The sequence below is a fragment of the Vulpes vulpes genome, chromosome 12 (assembly GCF_048418805.1).
Source record: "Vulpes vulpes isolate BD-2025 chromosome 12, VulVul3, whole genome shotgun sequence".
NCBI lineage: Eukaryota > Metazoa > Chordata > Mammalia > Carnivora > Canidae > Vulpes > Vulpes vulpes.
In genome coordinates, this window is record NC_132791.1 from 54,543,574 (window position 1) to 54,562,500 (window position 18,927).

At 36.9% G+C, this 18,927-nt stretch overlaps 1 protein-coding gene across 25 annotated transcripts in view; it reads left to right on the forward strand.

Annotated features, from left to right (window-relative positions):
- The window catches only part of RAPGEF6 (Rap guanine nucleotide exchange factor 6), a 185,436-nt gene that overhangs the window by 4,077 nt on the left and 162,432 nt on the right, over positions 1 to 18,927 (forward strand). For all 25 annotated transcript variants that reach the window (XM_025994964.2, XM_072731802.1, XM_025994963.2 and 22 more), the window contains one exon: positions 18,113 to 18,183. In XM_025994964.2, the coding sequence (XP_025850749.2) occupies positions 18,113 to 18,183 (71 nt within the window). The remainder of the gene's footprint in view (positions 1 to 18,112; positions 18,184 to 18,927) is intronic.

The window sequence follows — 18,927 nt, forward strand, 5'->3', positions numbered from 1 at the left end:
CTTCACAGCCCATTGTCCTTTCCTGAGGTAGTTCTTTGATTTCCTTTTCCACTTCACTTAAAAAAAAAAAAGATTTCACTTAAAAAAAAAAAAGTGTTTTTTTTTTTAAGTGGAAAATTTTAGACTTAAGTACTCTGAGAAGCTTAGTGCTCTAAATCCATGGAAGCTGTTAAGGTACTCATTTTTAGTTCTACGAAAATTTAATATATTACAGTCAAAATTATAGTCTTGATTTTGGCTCTTCCTCAACTTAGCGCACATGCAACGCCATTCTTTGTCAATAACCTATCTTTTTTACCTCAGACCTCCTTATCTCTCTTAGGGCTTATTTCCATGATTAATATCATGGTTTTTATGTACTTAATAATGAATAAATGTACTAAAACAAAATTGAGAACTCATTTTGTGATCCTCATGTTTAAAAAGCTAATAGTTTCTATTGGTATAACTTGATTTTGTACCTCCTGGGAAGCCTCATTCAGCCCCTTTGCCTTCAGTTTATATTTAGAGGCTGACAGCTGGCCCTTCTTACCGCCCCCCCTTTCATGTGCTTTAGATCCATATATCTATTAAATTGTCCTCCAGGTTCTTTAATCACCTTTCCTAAGTTGAAGTCTCATCTTTCCCTCTTAGTATTCTGTTGGTGACTGCCCCAGTTGCTCAGTTTAGAAATTCATGTTTAGGCTCATGATTCTCCCTGTTAGTCTTCTCTCTATCCAACTGGCTGCTAAGCCTTGCTGATTTTATGTCCTGAATCTTTCTACCTTTTTTCCTCCCATGCTTGCTACCCTAATTCAGGCCCTTATATCATTTTTACCTTTGATTATTTTGCTTGAGTCATCTTATTTTTTGTTATTTTACTGCTACAGTGTTCTTTTTTTTTTTTTTTTAATTAATTTTTATTGGTGTTCAATTTACCAACATACAGAAAAACACCCAGTGCTCATCCCGTCAAGTGTCCACCTCAGTGTACAGTGTTCTTTTTAATACCCATATCTCATCATGTTTCTCTTTATTTTTTTTCTTCTGTTTGTGACACTTTATTGATGCTGGGGAACATGTTTCACTCTTGATCAGAATTGTCCACTGTCTAGATAAGTTAGCTATATAAGTCATAATCTACATAATTTTTTTGTAAGTTAAAAGAGGCGCTATTAATATTTATGTCAGGATAACAGGTTAAAGAGGGACTATCTGAGGTAAACTGAGTTGTAGGATTATCGCAACTGCATAATAACATTAGTATGTCCTTTCATTTAATAAATATGTAAGACACAATACTAAAATTGAATGTTGTAGAAAGAACTTGGATATGGTCCCTATTTATGAGTCAGGGGACAGTCATGGAAACAGTAAAATGTTAAGGTTATCATTGACAAATGTATGGATAGGATACTTTGGACTGCAAGTGGGAAAAGGAAAAGCTTTGAGGAGCAATTAATTGAATCTTAAACGTTGTGAATAGCTGTCTGGATGACCTCTAAAGGGAAGTCATTCCAAGCAGAGAGCAAAAAGAGCAAAGGAAAAATAGATGTGTAGAGCAAGAAGCCACTTTGTAGGCGTGCATTCCCAGTTGGGGTGATATCATCCCCAAGGGGACAAAAATTATTTTTTAAAGGTTTATTTATTTGAGAGAGAGAGCATGTGTGTGCATGTGCTCACACAGGGGGAAGAGCGGGGGTGGGTAGGAGAGGGATAAGCAGATTCTGTGCTGACTGGGGTGCCCAGCACTGGGTTGGATCCCATGACCATGAGATCATGACCTGAGCCAAAATTAAGAGTTGGACTCTTAACAGATCAACTGGCCGAGCCACCCAGGTACCTAACAAATATTGTATTTTAGGGGAGTAGTGGAGAAAATCTTAGACCTTACTATGATTTGTAGCCTTACAAAAGTCAATTCTACCTAGCAGAATCTTATTCCTTAGTATTTAATTGGGGATGAGGCAGCATTTAGGGAAAAAATGTCTAAAAAGGCTGTTTGAGAGGGATGTGATAATGAATAAAGGTTGCAAAACATTGTGTACGGGGTGTTGGGGGTTAAATGTTAAAGCTGGATATACTAGCAGGGTTAAATCATTTCAAGGATTTGTACTTGATTTTATGAATAAAGGAGAAACATTGGAGGGTTTGAAGCCTGAAAATAACATCAGCTTTTACAAAGATCACTCTGTGGGCATTGTTGAAGATGTATTGGGGAGGAAGGATGGTGCTGTAATAAAGGCAAGAAGGCTTATAGGTAGGGTGAACATTTTGTCCAAACCAGGGTACATTTCTGAATGAAAGAGAAGACTATTAATGATTATATCAGGATGGCAAACCAGGAGATAGGGTCCTGGTTATAGGACACAAATGAGTAGCTCAGGTGTGAGACAAGGTAGTGGCATATGGGAAACTGAGTTATTGAGGAGCTGGAACTGGCCCTAGTGGTACTCACTGGAATTGGGAGTATTCTGCCTCCTACCAGGTTTTTTCTTAAAAGTTTGAAATTGACTATAGTATACATACAATAAAGTCCACACCCCCTAAGTGGATGGCCAGCTTAATTTTTACAGATACATCTAGTTACCATCCAAATCGAGGTATGGAATATTACCACCACTCTAGAGGCTCCCCTTTTGCCTCTCCAGTCAGTACCCTTTCCAAGAGGAAAGCACTTTTTTTTGGACATCTTTTACTGTAAATTTGTTCTGCCTACTTTTGAACTTCATTTGAGTACAATCATAAAATGTGTATTCTTTGCAGCAACCAAGAAGGCTTGGTTTTTTGTGTTTAACCCTTGGATTGGACTTGGAACCTTCTCTCTTGGTGATTTCCTTGATCTTCATTTACCTATCCTTTTTATCCCAACCCACCCTTTTAGCTACCCTTTTGAATTGTCTACTTCACTCTGAAGTGAAAAGTACAAACCTACTTTTCCGGTAATTGCTTCTCAGCTCCAGAAGCTGCATTTGAGACCAAGATATGCTCTGCCCTTTTGTTCCTCTCAAAATTCTCTAATACACCAGATTAGGCTTGGCTATCTGTCTTTTGCTTGTTGGAAACCGATTTGGACTGGGTGCAAGAGCAAAGCAGAAGTTTAAATGATTTGGGTAACTGCCTGTTTAAGAGTGCACTAGTAAGCAGAATTAGGATGGAAAGAGATTAAGTCTTGGAAGCTGTTTTCAGACTCCATCCAGGGAATACAGGTAGGTGGATGTTCAGTCAGAATTTGCAGCTTCAGGTTGAAAACCAGGCTTTGGGTCTGATTCGATGTGAGAGTCTACAGCATATGGGTTATAGGTGAAGTCATGAGGTTGGTAGGAATGACCAGGGTGAAAAGCAAAATGAGAGTAGGACTCTTCTCTTTGGTAGAGTCTTCTCTTTGGGTGCTCTTCTATTAAAGGGATGGGACGAGGAAAAGAGAACTGCAAAAGAGACTGAAAATACTTAAAGAAGTAGGATGAGAATAGAAGAGTGCTGCTACAAGAGGGCATTTCAGACAGAAATCCCTAAGCACTAATGTCAGATATGTTTGAGAGTTCAAGAAAAGGAGAATTGATAAGTTCTTTGGATTGTGTCTATTAGAATGATTTCACTGGACTAATGAATCTTTATCAGGATCTTTATCCTGATTGCAATGGGTTGAAGGCAGAATAAGATCCAAGAAAATGAAGTGAACTTGTTTAGAGAGGTAGAGTCCTCCATGATCTTCTGCATCGCACTCTAGCCTTATCGTCCCAAACACATGTATTTTAACAACTTAAAATTTCAAAACACCTTACTTCTCTATCTAGGCTATGTCTATTTCTCACTGTAGGGAACTTTTTTTATTATTATTATTACCTGTGCTCACCCTTTATTTCTTGAGTTAGAACATTTGGAATGGAGTGGGTTTTTTTCTTAAGATTTTATCTATTCATGAGAGACACAGAGAGAGGAGCAGAGACATAGACAGAGGGAGAAGCAGGCTCCATAGGCAGGGAGCCTGATGTGGGACTCAGTCCCCAGACCCAGGATCAGGCCCTAAACTGAAGGCAGACACTGAACCACTGAGCTACCCAGGCATCCCTGGAATGGAGTGTTAAGCCTTAGTATTTACAAAAAGCTTCTTAAGTGGTTCTGATACACAGGTGAGAAGCATTGTCCATTGTGTCATATTCTCCTCAGTGTGCTTTATGCAGGAGAAAGTATGCTTATAGCAGTGTTTACAGCCCTGGAATTTTGCATTTGGGCAAGTCTACTTTAAATGTAGGCTCCAGCACTGAGATTTTGAGTGATCCTGGGCAAGTTGCCTAACTTCTCTAAGACTGAATATCATTTTGGGATTGTTGTGTAGACCAAATGAGATAATAAATGTCAAGTATTTAGCAAGTACTTGTCATAATAAACAATAAATGACAGCATATATATTAGCTTGCCTTTCTTCTAACTGGAAAGCTAACCTCTGACTTGGCAAGTTCAGTCTCCGCACTGAAGTGTCAGCTCCAGTACTCATCTGCAAAATTGCAAATTTCCTTACTTTTCCACTCCTTCTCAGTGTTCCCAGGATACTTCACACTTTGCTTCACCACAGTAATTACTGTGTTAGGATTACTTGCATGTTTGTCTCTGTGGCTGGAATATGATCTCCTTGAAGACAAAGTATCCTTATGTCCCAGTGCAGAGTATGTAATACTTGGTAAAAATAGGTATCCAGATGTTTGTAATTGACTTTAAGAAGTAAAGAATGTGAAAAATACTGTTCCCCTCTTATTGTGGTGATTTCTATTGGTCTAATATTTGAAGTCCTCGGATTAAGACTGATGAAGCTTGGCAAAAATGGCAAAATTTCCTGTTAGTACTCTCTAATTAAAATGTGAAAAAAGTGCAGTTGCCATGAAGACACTGTGTTTTACCTGGCAGTTCTTCATAAATAGTACTGAGTGGAGAAACATAGTCATACCTTGAAACAGGAACTCCTTTTTTGTATGGTATTAAAACACACAAAAAACATATGTGCAGGAAACTTCAGAGAGAAATTTAGATAAATATCGGTTTTAATTTCTCATACGATTTTAACCAGATGACTTAAAACTTTTCCTGGGCAAAAATAACATGCTCAGCAAGGTGCTAATATAATTACCTTCCCACAGAAAAAGGTTTAAAAAACTAGCTTATATTTGTTATAAAAAGTTGAAGAGGGAGCTAGGACTGTAAGAATGTGAAATTTAATATTCTTGTAGTTATTAATCCATTTCAGAATTTAGAGTGATCCTTAAATATAGACTTGTAGAGGTTTTTTCTGAATTGACGAAAGCAAACCATTGTACTTGGAGTCATTTTTGAGTGAGTCACTGTGCACATCCCTGAGGGTGGCAGAACAAAGATTCTCTTGTGCTTTTCTATGGCAGATGCACATTCAGAGGGTTTTTGGAAAGTACAAGAACTTATTTATGCTTTGGGGCCCTATAGCCTTCATTTGTAAACTTAACTGGGTAAAAAGAGAACATAGATCTGGATGGGGTCTTTATTAGACAACATCCCTTCCAGGCACCTCATTTTACATGTATTGGAGAGTCCCATCTTGAGAAAAAACTGTAGCCATTCCGGAACTTGGACACCATAAAATTTTGCTTTGGAGAGAATAAGAGGCTTCCCCAAGAGAATTTGACAGAATTGAGGAGCAGCCAGGCATGATGAGCTTGACTATGTGACAAAGTCCTGTTCTTTGAAAAGGATGGAGTGATTGTGAGCTCTATGACATTGTGGTTATTATTTGGTTTGACCTTGGACCAGCCTGTGTAAACTGAGATGTTACTGCAAATAAGAAGTGAACAAGCCACTTTATTGAGAACATGGAATTATGGAGGCATAAGCAACCCCTATTTGATGCTCTCCACTATAAGACACTCTCCACTACTTTGTCATAAACTAAAACTTTGGCAGACAGGGGCTTTAGGCTTTGTCATGTGGCAGAGATAGTGGGGTTCATCGGACAAGACACTTAGCACTGCCAGCATGTATTTGTGAATGTATATTTAGCACTTCTAGAAATACTTTAGCTGGTGAGGTCAAGAGCTAGTGACAAGAGTTGTGTATAGATAAAGGAACTGCACTCCTGAGAGATACGATGGCTTATTCGAGGTCACATGATTCATTGGTAACTTCCTTAGTCCAGTAGCACCCTACTGCTTTGTCTGCATCAGAACAGTGAAGTTTAGGCCATATTTTAAGTTTTGAACTTTTGTCATCTGTATCGATGTCTATTATTTTCCTGAGTAAATTCCCCTTGTTTTATCTTGCCTGTGCTATCTGTAGTCCTTTAAGGTGCTGTGTAGATTTAATGGAAAATATCAGTGTAATGGAAATTTAGAATTGTCAAGTTTTATGTAGGATGAAAACAGGTGTTGCTTGATATCTGTGTCAGTGATTTCTTACAGCATTCTATTTTATAACTTATTGTTTTCAAAGGTTGGTAGTATATTCCATTTTTGCCTTTTAAAAGCATTCAGCTAATACAAAAAGGCTTCATCACAGAAGGTTTTTTTGTTTTTGTTTTTGTATTTTACAAAGAGTTGTGTCACAACTGCCAGCTGGAGTTTGGAGTATTTATAATAAGCCCTAAATGAGGCAGATTTGAATACATATGTTTTTTGAGAAAGAGTGCCTATTGTATATTTGTGTGGTAAATATTTTTTATGTACCATTTCTAAGTGCCAGGAATAAAAGATTAAAGTTTGTTCTTTATGGGAGGAGACTGGCAAATACACAGTTAAAATACAGCCTGCTAAAGTACTGTAATAGCTGTAAAATGAGGCCCTCTCTCTTGGGAGAGATGAGTAAAGAGTAGGCAGGTGTCATTCATGCTGTTTTAGAAAAGGGAATCCTGACTTGAGTATAGATTACAATATGTAAATATTAGGTAAAGAAGGGATAGTGGGTGTTTCCTGAAAAGGAAACAGTATTTGTCAAAGCCACAAGATGAGCTTGGCATGAACATGCATGTTGCCTGGGCAGATGAGTAGTACAAGAGATGACGCTGGAGACATGGCCAGGATCTGGATCGTGAAGGACTGTTTTCTCTTTGTTGAGTTTATGTTTGATTTTCCGAAAGATTAACTCTGGCAGGACTATGAAGAATGGATTACAGGTCAGACTTAGATGCAGGAAGACTGTTTTTCTGTTACCAGTGAGAAATAATAAATCCCTAAATTGCTACAGGTGGGATGTTGAACAGAGATATTTATGAAAAAGAATTGATAATTTTCTGGCCAGAACCATTGAAGAAGAGTGTATCACGTAAATCAGGGAACCTAGGAGGAAGACACAGCCAGGAGTATAAATAATGAGTTTAGCTTTGCAATTTATTGCACTGGAGATGCTGATGGATCTCCCAGGTGAAAGTGTTCATTACGCTCTAGAACATGTAGGTTGTTGTAAGTTTTACTAGAGAGCTCTAGACTAGAAATACAAATATGAGTGTCATTAGCATGTATATGGTAGTTGAAACTATGGATGTAGAGGATTTTACAGATGGTAGAGTGTCTCTAGTGAAGAAAGGATGGATGTCACAGGAGGACATTTATAAATGTTTAAGGGAGAAAGGCAAAGCCTGTGAAGGAGACTCAGGAGCATCTCGAGCAGAAAAGTAATAATAGCCATAAGAATGGCTAAGATTTATATACTATAATGCTTATTGGATGCCTGTCACTGTTTAAAAAAACAAACAAACCTTTATACACATTTCCAAAAACACTGAAAGAAGGTGTCATGCCCATTTTACATATAGGGAAACAGAATCACAGACTAACTTGTCTAAGTTCACACAACTAGAAAACCGTGGAGTCAAGATTCAAAGCTAGGTATTCTAATTTCACATTCTGTGCATGTAGTTGTTACTAAATGTTTTCTATCCGAATGAGAACCATATTACAGAAGGGAGAGGGGAAGGAAGTTCTAGGACAGAGGAGTGAATGAGTGATGAATGTATCAGCAAGTATTATAAAAAATTACAGAGAGAAAGATTAAAAGTGCATGTGAAACTTGAAATTAGCATATCTTGGATAACTGTGTAATACCTAGTAGGATCAGAAAGGTGAAGTTCAGCCTAAACTTTGAACTTAGAAGTAATTAGATGCTTGATCTTTAGTCTTTTGATTTCACAGACTAATTTTTGGAGTTCCAGTGTTTCAGCATAACATTTGGGATTTTCATCTCTAAAAATCTCAGGTTATAACTTTTTAATGTTAGAGTTTTTATTGATAAAATTTAATGTTCAAGTAATTATTTTTAATCTAAATTAAAAAGTTCTAGTTTACTATAGAAACATATACCCAGGGGCACCTGGGTGGTTCAGTGATTGAGCCTCTGCTTGTGGCTTGGGTTGTGATCCCAGGGTCCTGGGATGGAGGCATGTATTAGGCTCCCCACAGGGAGCCTGTTTCTCCCTCTGCCTATGTCTCTGCCTCTCTGTGTGTGTTTCTCATGAATAAGTAAATAAAATCTTAAAAGAAAAAAAGGTATACCCAAATGTATAGTGAGATAAGACTAAATTCTAATTCACTGATAGAATGAGATGAGCTTTTCCAGAGAACATTCCTGTGAGCAGTGTGTCATGGACACAGGTTAACATACGGTGATGATTGGGGATATATAGGAGAAGATAATGAAAAAAAGAATGGAGATCATTGAATGAGACTTGAAATTTCAGGAAAGCTAGAAATTTCTGTCACCCTGTGGAGTAAACAGAAAACAGTCATGCATTGCCCACCCCCCATCTTTCTGTTTTGAGAAATTCAAAACTACAGAAACATGGGAAGAATAATATCCCTTTTTTTTTTTTTGGTCCTTTATTACATACTCTTACTTCAGTGCAATATTTTGCCATTTTTATCTTATGTCCGTCTCTCTAGCATATACTTTATTTTGCTAAACCATTTGAAAGTAAACTGCAGACTTGATAACAATTTACCACTCACCATATTTTTAAAAATGTCTTCTATATTTGTTATATTTCACAATATAGGATCCAGTCAGGGTACATTACATTTGGTTGTTAAGACTCTTTAGTCTTCATTTCTTAATTATATTTTTTTAGGTTTATTTCAAGCCCCATGTTGGGGCTTGACTCATGATCCTGAGATTGAGGGTCACATGCTTTTCTGACTAACCCACCCAGGTGCCCCTACTCTTCTTTAATAGGGAACAGTTCTTTTGCCTTTTTCTTACTTTCATAAACATGACTTTTTTTTTTTTTTTTTAAGATTTTATTATTTGAGAGAGCAAGCACAAGCGGAGGGAGAAGCAGCCAACTCCCTGCTGAGCAGGGAGCCCAATACAGGATTCCATGCAGAGCTTGATCCCAGGACTCTGGGAAGAACTTTCCCATCTTTCCCTATCCTCCTCCTCCTCCTCCTCTTTTTTTTAAAAAAATGACTGTTCTTTCAAGGATTATTTTTGTATTTTTAATATTTTCATTATTCCTTTTGATTATCAGATGACTCCAAATTTAGCCATTGGGAGTCCTTTCAAAGTCATCTCCTATGTCCTTTTGACATGACCCCATTGGTCTTTAATTTCTTATTTTCTGGTACAAAAAGATGTTTTAGGCTTATACTTTCCTTGCCCTAGTTAAAATCAGATACTTATCCAAGGAACCCTTGTTCTATTAGTAGGAAATAGTATTTAGAAACTGGGGGTTGGGCTCCAGGTGTGGTAATATTGTGAAGCTCTTTACTGCCATTTTGCAGAATATATTTACCCCTCATGCATTAGAAAACCAGTGGAATAAAATTGTGTTTAATGTATGGTATTGTTAACTTGTAGCCATTGTCAGAAACATTCAAAATAGCATTAGTAGTGTGAGTGTAATTTAATCCTTGTTTTGTAATTTTATAATGCATGTGTATATATTAAACATGCAGTACTAACATGTTACTTATTTACCATGTGATAGTCTCTGTACTACACACTTAACATTTTATGTTTAAAGGGAGGTAGTTTATTTGTTCCTCTTGTACAGATAATTAACATTAAGCAAATAATCCAAGATTACATGGTTAGTAACTGATAGAGGCATAATTTGAACCTGAGGCTGTCTCTAGATTCCCAGCTTTTTAACTACACTTTTATTCTATCTTCAGCCTAACGTTGATTTGTAGAGGATTCTTCACTATAAGTTTTTATGTATAGACCTGTAGCTGCAGGATCTATCTATCTATCTATCTATCTATCTATCTATATCTTGGAATTGAATCTGTAGTGCTTTTAGGATCCACCCTGGGAGATTTTTCATTGTTAAAAATCTAGGAATGTACTTGCTTTCCAGGGGGAAAAAAGATACTGCCTAAAATATCTTCGTTAATGAGTGTTTTAGGTAATTAATGCTATATTGAAAGTTGCATATAATGAGTTAAGCATAGGATAAGAAATTCACTAGTTTTAGAGTTGAAGAAACAGAAAAATATCCTTTAAGCATTCCAGTCTGTGTTTTCTAAGTTTTGGTTGGATTTGTAAGCCTGTGTAGAATGGCCATCAGTAGAACGGAAAGATGGGATTTACTCCAGGAGTAGCACACTGCTTGGCACAACATTGAAGAAGGCATACTTAATGAGAATGTATACTTAAAAGGATTGTTAATTCCTCATACAGAGCTGCAAATAAAAATTTAATATTTTAATTTAAAAAATGAAATTGAAAACCAATAGGATGTATCTACAGTGGATGTATTAGGTTTGGAGTGTTTGAAGGATATAAAAAACTGCTTTGTTGTAGGATGACAGTGTTAACACCTCAGCTTGCCCATCTTTACTGACATGACTGGCTGAGATGGTATGGTTGATCTGTTTTAGGAAACTGAGTCATCACCATTCCTCACCATTTTTTTGCTTATCCAAAAGCAAAAAAAATTTATTTTATTCCTTAATCCAGAGTTTTTTTTTTTTTTTTAATAGTTCTGGTTAATTTCTGCAGTATGTTGTAGTTACAGAACAGGTGGCTCATTCTGGTGTTGCTGATCTGGAATGTCATGACTTCTACTTTTACCGTCTTCATCATGACTTCCCTCATTGAGGCTTAATAGAGAGCAGCTTTCAAGTGCACACTGTAATTGATTATACCTCCTTGAATGTAGTATTTAAATTTTTTACTACCAAGAATTATCTAGAAGACTTCTGGCCTGTCTCTGTCAAGTTTTTGTTGTTGTTGTTGTTGTTGTTGTTTGTTTCTTTTGGCGTTCTATAATAGCTATTATTGATCTTGGGTGCACTAAGCCTAATAATAATACCTCAAGCCTATCTCAAAGATAGTTGGTACAAAACTACAAGAAACCAGGGTGCCTAGCTAGTGAGTAGAGGATTCAACTCTTGGTCTCAGAGTTGTGAGTTTGAGCCCCAAATGGGGCATGGTGCCTACTTAAAAAAACCTACAAGAAACCCCTTTCTAAGCCCAACTTTACACAGTCAGCAACTGCTTGTTATCCCATTTAAACAAAATACCATAACCACACATCATGTGGGAAAATTAACTAGCTTGGTACTACAACCATCCTTTGTTTTGGGAGCATCTTTTCTATTGTTTTATGAGTGCTTAGCATCTTATGACCCTCAAACCAGGTGCATCATAGGGAGTAGGATTTACTAGACATCTCAGTGCTTAAGTCCCTTTCTCATTAATAGGTTATCAGCCAAATAACACAGAATGGCATGCATCCTGTCAACCAGTGTTGTCAAATTTTAGTTTACATCAGAACCATTTGTAGTCCTGATTAAACCACAAATTGCTGGGGCCTATACCAGAGATTCTGATTCAGTAAGTCTAGAATGGGGCCTGAGAATTTGCATTTTTACCAAGTTCCCAGGTGAGGCTGATGGTGCCAGTCTAAGTGTCTATCAGGGTTGTAAACTTAAATGCAAGAGAACCCAGTTCTGTTTACTTTAAAGAAAAGGAATAAAATGATGCTGGATAGCTACAGAATTGCTGGGATTATTGGAGAAGTAGACTTGGGGCTAGGCAACCATGTCATACTCCTACCACAAGCAGTCCACTACTTGGATTCAATAAGCTATATACTGCATGTGTTGATTGAACCAGCTGCTACCACTAACCGCCAGCATGGATTCTGTGCAGTTCTTGCTGGTGGATATCACTGTATTCTAAATTTGGGACATGTATGTCTGATTAGTAGCACTTAGATTGTTTGCCAATGTTCTAGTTTTATGTGAGGTTAGAAGAATGAAAATCTGGTGTTTTCAGCTTCTGCCAAAATTCATAAGCTGAAGTATTCTCCAAAGAGGAGTTCATTCATGGATTGACTTCCTTGTTAGGTATTTTTGATCGTATGCATTTTAGTAGTTGGCAAAGTATGGCCTGGGGACCAAATTAGCCTACCAACTATTCTGTAACTAAGACTTTATTGATTAATTCAGCCACACCCATTCATTTACCTACCTTTATATGGTTGTTTTCATGCTACAAAGGCAAAATTTAAATAGTTGTGACAAAAAACATATGACAAAGCCTGGAATTTGTCTCATCCTTTATAGAAAAAGTTTGCCACCCTCAATAGGAATACTACTAATATTTCTATTTGAGTCCACGCAACCAGCATTTATAGATGCTCTTGGAGAACTGCATGTTCATTTGGCCAAATTGTCCCCTCTGAAATAAGATTGAAGGCAACTAACAGTGAAAACTTCCAGATATTTGAAGAAGGGCTTTTAGAATCTAAAATTGTTAAATTTTGTCAGCCTGTCTTTAAGCAGAGAACTGAAATATACTGCACATATATTTCAAAATTTGTGAATTCCTGCATAGTTTAAAATTGAGAAGTGACTTCCTAATTCTTTGTCAGCTATTAATGGCATCTTCAATCTTGTTCCCAAAAGGTCTTCTGATTTAAGAACAGAAATTATGGGATGCCTGGTTGGCTCAGCAGTTAAGCGTCTGCTTTTGGCTCAGGGCATGATCCCAGAGTCCCAGGATTGAGTCCCATATCGGGCTCCTTGCATGGAGCCTATTTCTCCTGTCTCTTCCTCTCTCTCTGCCTCTATTTGTGTCTCTCATGAATAAGTAAATATAATCTTTAAAAAACAAAAAACAAATTATGTGACATAAATTCAGTTGAAAATCTCAGAAAATTCTGGTGCTTTTTGACACTAGCCTATCTTCATTTGGCAGGTCAAATTATAAGAGTTCTAACTTGTTTTGCCACTAAAACAAAGTTAGCTTCATTTCAGAAGTAAATTGCACATTTCCTTGGGATAGACATTTTGTAGGTGTTTGGCCAGGTTATGATGACTCTTTAACGTAAAGGGCAGGGCCCTAGCAGGTATGTGTGTACGGACACACCTATTAAGAAAAAAGAAAAAGAAAAAAAGACCCAGACTGGGAAAGAATTAATATTGTTGAGATATAAAAAATATAAATATAAATTTAAATTTAAATAGAATACAAGAAAATCTACAGCTATGAGGTTTATTAAGGTTTATAATATATGTCTTACATTTATCTCAGTCTCTCTTCAAGTGAGATTATACTATTTTACGTGTATTGTAAGAACCTTACAACAGTTTATTTCCATTTTTACCTCCTTTCCTTTGTGCTGTGATTGAGATACACTTGTATGTATAGTTTAAACCCACAGTATGTTCTTGTCATCGTTGTTAAGGCTTTATTTTTTAGAGTTTTATTTAAATTAAATTAACATATAATGTATTATTGGTTTCAGAGGTAGAGGTCATTGATTTTTTAAATTTTTTTAAAAGATTTTATTTATTTAGAGCCCATGAGTGCTCAGGAGCAGGGGAAGGGGCAGTGGTAAAGGGAGAAGGGAGACAGAGAATCCCAAGTAGAATCCATTGTTAAGTGCAGAGCCCAGCATTGGGATTTCTTGTCCTTGGGGTTTGTTAAACATTCTAGATGTGTAGGTTGATAGTTTTTGTTTGTTTGTTTGTTTGTTTTATTTATTTATTTATTTATTTATTTATTTATTTATTTATTTATTTATGATAGTCACAGAGAGAGAGAGAGAGAGAGAGAGAGAGAGAGAGGGGCAAAGACATAGACAGAGGGAGAAGCAGGCTCCATGCACCAGGAGCCCGATGTGGGATTCGATCCCGGGTCTCCAGGATCGCGCCCTGGGCCAAAGGCAAGCGCCAAACCACTGCACCACCCAGGGATCCCAGGTTGATAGTTTTTATCAAATAGGGAATATTTTCCGTTAACTCCATTCTCTTCCCCGTGTTCTCCCTTTCCTTTGAGTTGACTCTAGTGACACTTCTGTTAGGCTGCTTGAAGTTGTTTCACAACTCACTAGTGCTCTGTTCAAAGTTTTTCCATCCTTTTGTTTTTGCTTTCTATTCTTCTGTCTTCAAGTTTATAATCTCACCTGCAAAGTCTGGACTGCTGTTCATCCCATCCAGTGTATTCCACCTCTCAAATATTGTTTTCATCTCTGAAATTTTTTTAATGTTCCTTCTTACATGCTTAATCCCTTCTGTATCTTCTTGAATATATGGAATATAATTCTAGTACGTTTTTAAATGTTTTCCTTCTACTAATTCTATTATCTGTGTATTTACTGAGTTGGTTTTAATTGATTTTTCTCCTCTTTGTCATTTTTTCCTCCTCCTTTGCATGTCTGGTAATGTTTGATTGAACAACAGAGATTGTGATTTTTACCTTTATGTGTCCTGGGTGTTTTCATATTTCCTGTAAATATTACTCAGCTTTGTTCTGGGACACAGTTAAGAGACATGGAAATTATTTGATCCTTTTTGGGCCTTTTTTTGAGCTGTATGACATAGTGCCAGAGTAGAATTTAATCTAGGTTTAATTTTGCCCCAGTACTGAGTTCAAAGCCTTCTGAGTACTTCTGAGTACTGCACTGTGAATTACAAGATTTTCTGCTCTTTCTGATGGAAATAGGAACCCTTACTGTCCTTCTGTGAGTTTTATGTATTGTTCCCTCCTTCCCAGGGTATTTAAACCTCTGCACTCTTGACATTTTGGCTCTGGTAATCCTTTATCCTGGGTCCTTGTCCCATGTGTTGGAGGATTTTTACCAGCATCTCTGGCTTCTAGTCACCTAATGCTAGTAGCACCACTCCCAACTTGCATGCTAAATTTTGACAACCCAAAATGTCTTCAGATGCTGCTTTTGTTATCCAGGGGCCAAAAAACTCATCCCTGGTTGAGGACTTACTACTTTAAATCTTTAAAATCTTTCTTTCCCTGACTTCTTTGTCTGATTTTTTCCCCCTGCATGACAGGATGATCAATATTCAACCTAAGACTTGAGGGACACCTTATGTTGGTCTCCAGAACCTACTTTTTATCTCTGTGTAACATGCCCTCTCGTGTTCTGCAAACTCTAGCCACTTTATATTCCCCAAACTGCCAGCTCCTTCTCCTCAACAACAGGTACTGTCAGGCAGTAAAGTATCATCATGTAAATCACTTCATTTGTTTCTCCTCTTTCAGGCGTTGTTAAACTGTTTTTGTTTCCTGATGTCCTAGCTCATGAAAAACCTTATTTCATACATTTATTTTTTAGTTGCTTATGGTGGAAGGTAACTCCAATCCTTACTCAGTCTTGACCTAAGGTTGAAGTCCCAGTAATTTGTCAACAGGCGAAGTCCTGAAATGCCCCTGATGACTTTACCCCTAAAAACGTGAAAGTGATGAGTCTTTGATTCCTCATATAGTTTTATTGCTCACATTCCGAAGTATGATTGTATTGCCATCTGGGGTCCCAGCCTTCTCTTGGTCATTCTCTTGTTCATCCTGTCCATTCAGCAAGAAATTATCTATATAATGGGTCAGAAAGTCTAGATGTTTTCATGTTGTTTTATGGTAGAGAGTTAAAATAGCCCTAAGGAGAAACTGTAAGTTAATATTGTCCTGTGTGAATGGAAACTTTTTCCAATGACCTTTTGTAATGGAAATAGAAAAAATATATTCACCAAATCAATACCTGAGGTTTAATCAGTTCCAGCAACCGTGTTATGTTGAGACTGTTGGATTGGAATTTAAGTCTGTGGCAGTCTGCAGTTGTTTTGTAGGATATATTTGCTTTCTGAGGACAATATAAAATAGAGACCCTCAGCCCTGAATATTGTCTTTACTGGTGGCACTAGTCTTTGCTGTCCTTTGCTTCTCTGGAAGCAATATTATCTTTTATTTACTGTCTTGTCCTGGGGAATGGTTAATTTCAGAGGTTTCCACTTGGCTTTTTCCACTATTACAGCTTTTACCACATAGGTCATGGACCCATTGTGGGGGTTATTCTAACAAGTGTATACATTCTAATTATAATATATTCAGGAATTTGAGAGGGACTATAGGATGGGTTTGCAGGCTCAGTGAGTTCACTATGAGCCAGAGTTTGGCAAGAACTTTTTTTTTTTTTTAAGATTTTTTATTTATTCATGAGAGAGAGAGAGAGAGAGAGAGAGAGAGAGGAGGCAGAGACACAGGCAGAGGAAGAAGCAGGCTCCATGAGGGAGCCCGATGTGGGACTTGATCCCAGGACTCCAGGATTGCGCCCTGGGCCAAAGGCAGGTGCCAAACCGCCAAGCCACCCAGGGATTCCCCAGGAACTTTTATTACTTTAATCCAGAAGGTTTTGCTTGGGAGATTGATTCTTTTGCTCCACAGAACCTCAACGAAGATCAGTCTCTTGAGTTCCATTCATCTGCTTGTCTAAGAAGAGGTCACTTATGAATCTGATGCCTTGGTGCTGACCCACGTTGTCTTTCTCTCTCCATGAGCCTAGTGGGCTTCCTCATGACATTGGTGGTCTCAGGGTCCTTGAATCTTAGAAGTTACACATCCTTACTTCTGCCACACTCTTTTGATCAGAACAAATCACAGAACCAACCAGGTTCTTGGGGAAGGCACATAATATTCCAGTTTTTGATAGCAGAGTGGTAAGGTTCTATTGAAAAAGAGCATATAGGGTAAGAAATACCATTGTAGCCATCTTAGGAAATACTAATTTTTCACATCACTACTACATCTGTCTTCAAAAAATTTATAGACCATTCTCATTTGTTATGGTTTCCTCTTTTAGTTTATTCTTTATATATGTATATAGAAAAATCTTTTTCATTCCCATTTTCCTATGTATTTAGCAAAGATGGTGTGGTCATTGAATCCATCATGGTTAATTGGTAGTTGTAATTTTTAGAATCCCAGATTATTGCTGTTTTTCTTAGTGGCTCCATATTTTCTATTTAATCTGTTAAAACGAGTTGTCTTAGGTGTCTTTTTTTCTGTCATCTGATAATTATCTTGGCCAATTGGATATGAAAGCAGGAGGACAGTGTTTGGGAGCTGTTTGTCCTGGTATAAAAGCATTGTTCTCTTAGAATAAGGAGGTATCTTTTATATAGAGAATTTAAGCTTGTGTACAATGTGTAGCATTCTACATAAGTGGTAAAGTAGACTATTCTGTCAGGAATTTGGACTACTCCTGCATTCTCCCTTTTACTCTGGCACTCCTCTAGGCTGAGGTTATACTATTATCATACTGGGATTTTTAATACCTAGTTATCTGAATGAGAGCTAGAGAAAAGTTCCCTACCTCTTTCCAAAGTGAATAATAGGATTGTCCCACTGGCCTTTTTTTGTTTAGTGGTTGATTAATATCACTCTGGGTTTCTTTAGAAATAAATTTTTTTAGAAAGTCCTATTTTTAGAGGAATATTGACAAATTGGGTTATGTCCAAAATAGGTCAGCCAGGATGCTATTAAAGGTCTGCAACGTGCAAATGCTGAGACTATATAATCTGGAGAAAATAATAATTAAAAAACTTAAGATGATATGATAGTCCTTATTGAATAGTTGAATGTCACTAAGGAAGAAGAGTTATATCTGTTCAGAAATGAAATAGATTTTCATATGAAATAGTAAGTTTTTTATTTCTGGTGTTGCTTGAGTAGGCCATCTGCCATCCTGAAGAGGAATTCCTGTATGAGTGGAGGTAGCTCTTCTCTACCTTTTCAGATTTCTTTTAATTCAGATATTTTATTAGTCTTCCATAGTTAATAGCTCTGCCATAAAACAATTGTTGGCTTAAAGTAAAACTTTGAGGTACTATTTTGAAAAATACATTTGAATAATAATCTAATTTTTTTTTCTGTTCTTTAGGATTTAAATACTATTTATTCTTATCTTCATGGAATGGAAATACTATCAAATCTCAGGGAGCATCAGCTTAGGTAAGTGTGATGCTCTGTTTAAGAACTTATGTGATGGACTTGCGAATAAGTTTGGATAGATAATTGCAGGGCCAAATCATTTGGGGGCTTATTGTAGGATAAGCATAGGACTTCCCATTTTCACATCATAGTTTTCCTTAGTTGTAGGGCCTTGAGCAAAACTTAACATCTAAGTTGCAATTTTATCTTCCATAGAATAGAGACAATGTGATTATCTTTGTTACACTGTTTTGAGGGTTACATGAGAATATAGGAAGCAAAGCACAGTATTCAGTATTGTCTAGCCAGTGGAAAAAAAACTATTTACTTTCTGTAATTCTTTTCGATATTTATGATGTCAGATGCTTAAGATGGGCAAGGTATAATGTAATGTTAAAGTGCAAGTTTTACGACTCTTGATTTGATATGAGCTCCTTGTGAACAAGACCCATAAAGCTTTCCAAACCCCATTTTCCTATTCTGTAAAATGAGTTTTCCTTCTGTAAAATGAGCTACCTTATGTCATTGTAATTACATTTATAAAAACACTTTTCAGTGTTATGAAGCACTTACTGTTGTAAATTTGCATAATGTTTTAATTAAAAGTGTGTGCTCATTCCATGACCAGTTCATCCATTACTTTTTCTGATCTTTAAGTTTCTGGTTAGGGACCAGACCAGATTGCTCAAATATGATTATTAGAGCCAATTATTTTCTGTTTTCTGTGTAACATAATTCAGATATCAGCAAATGTCTAGAAGAAGA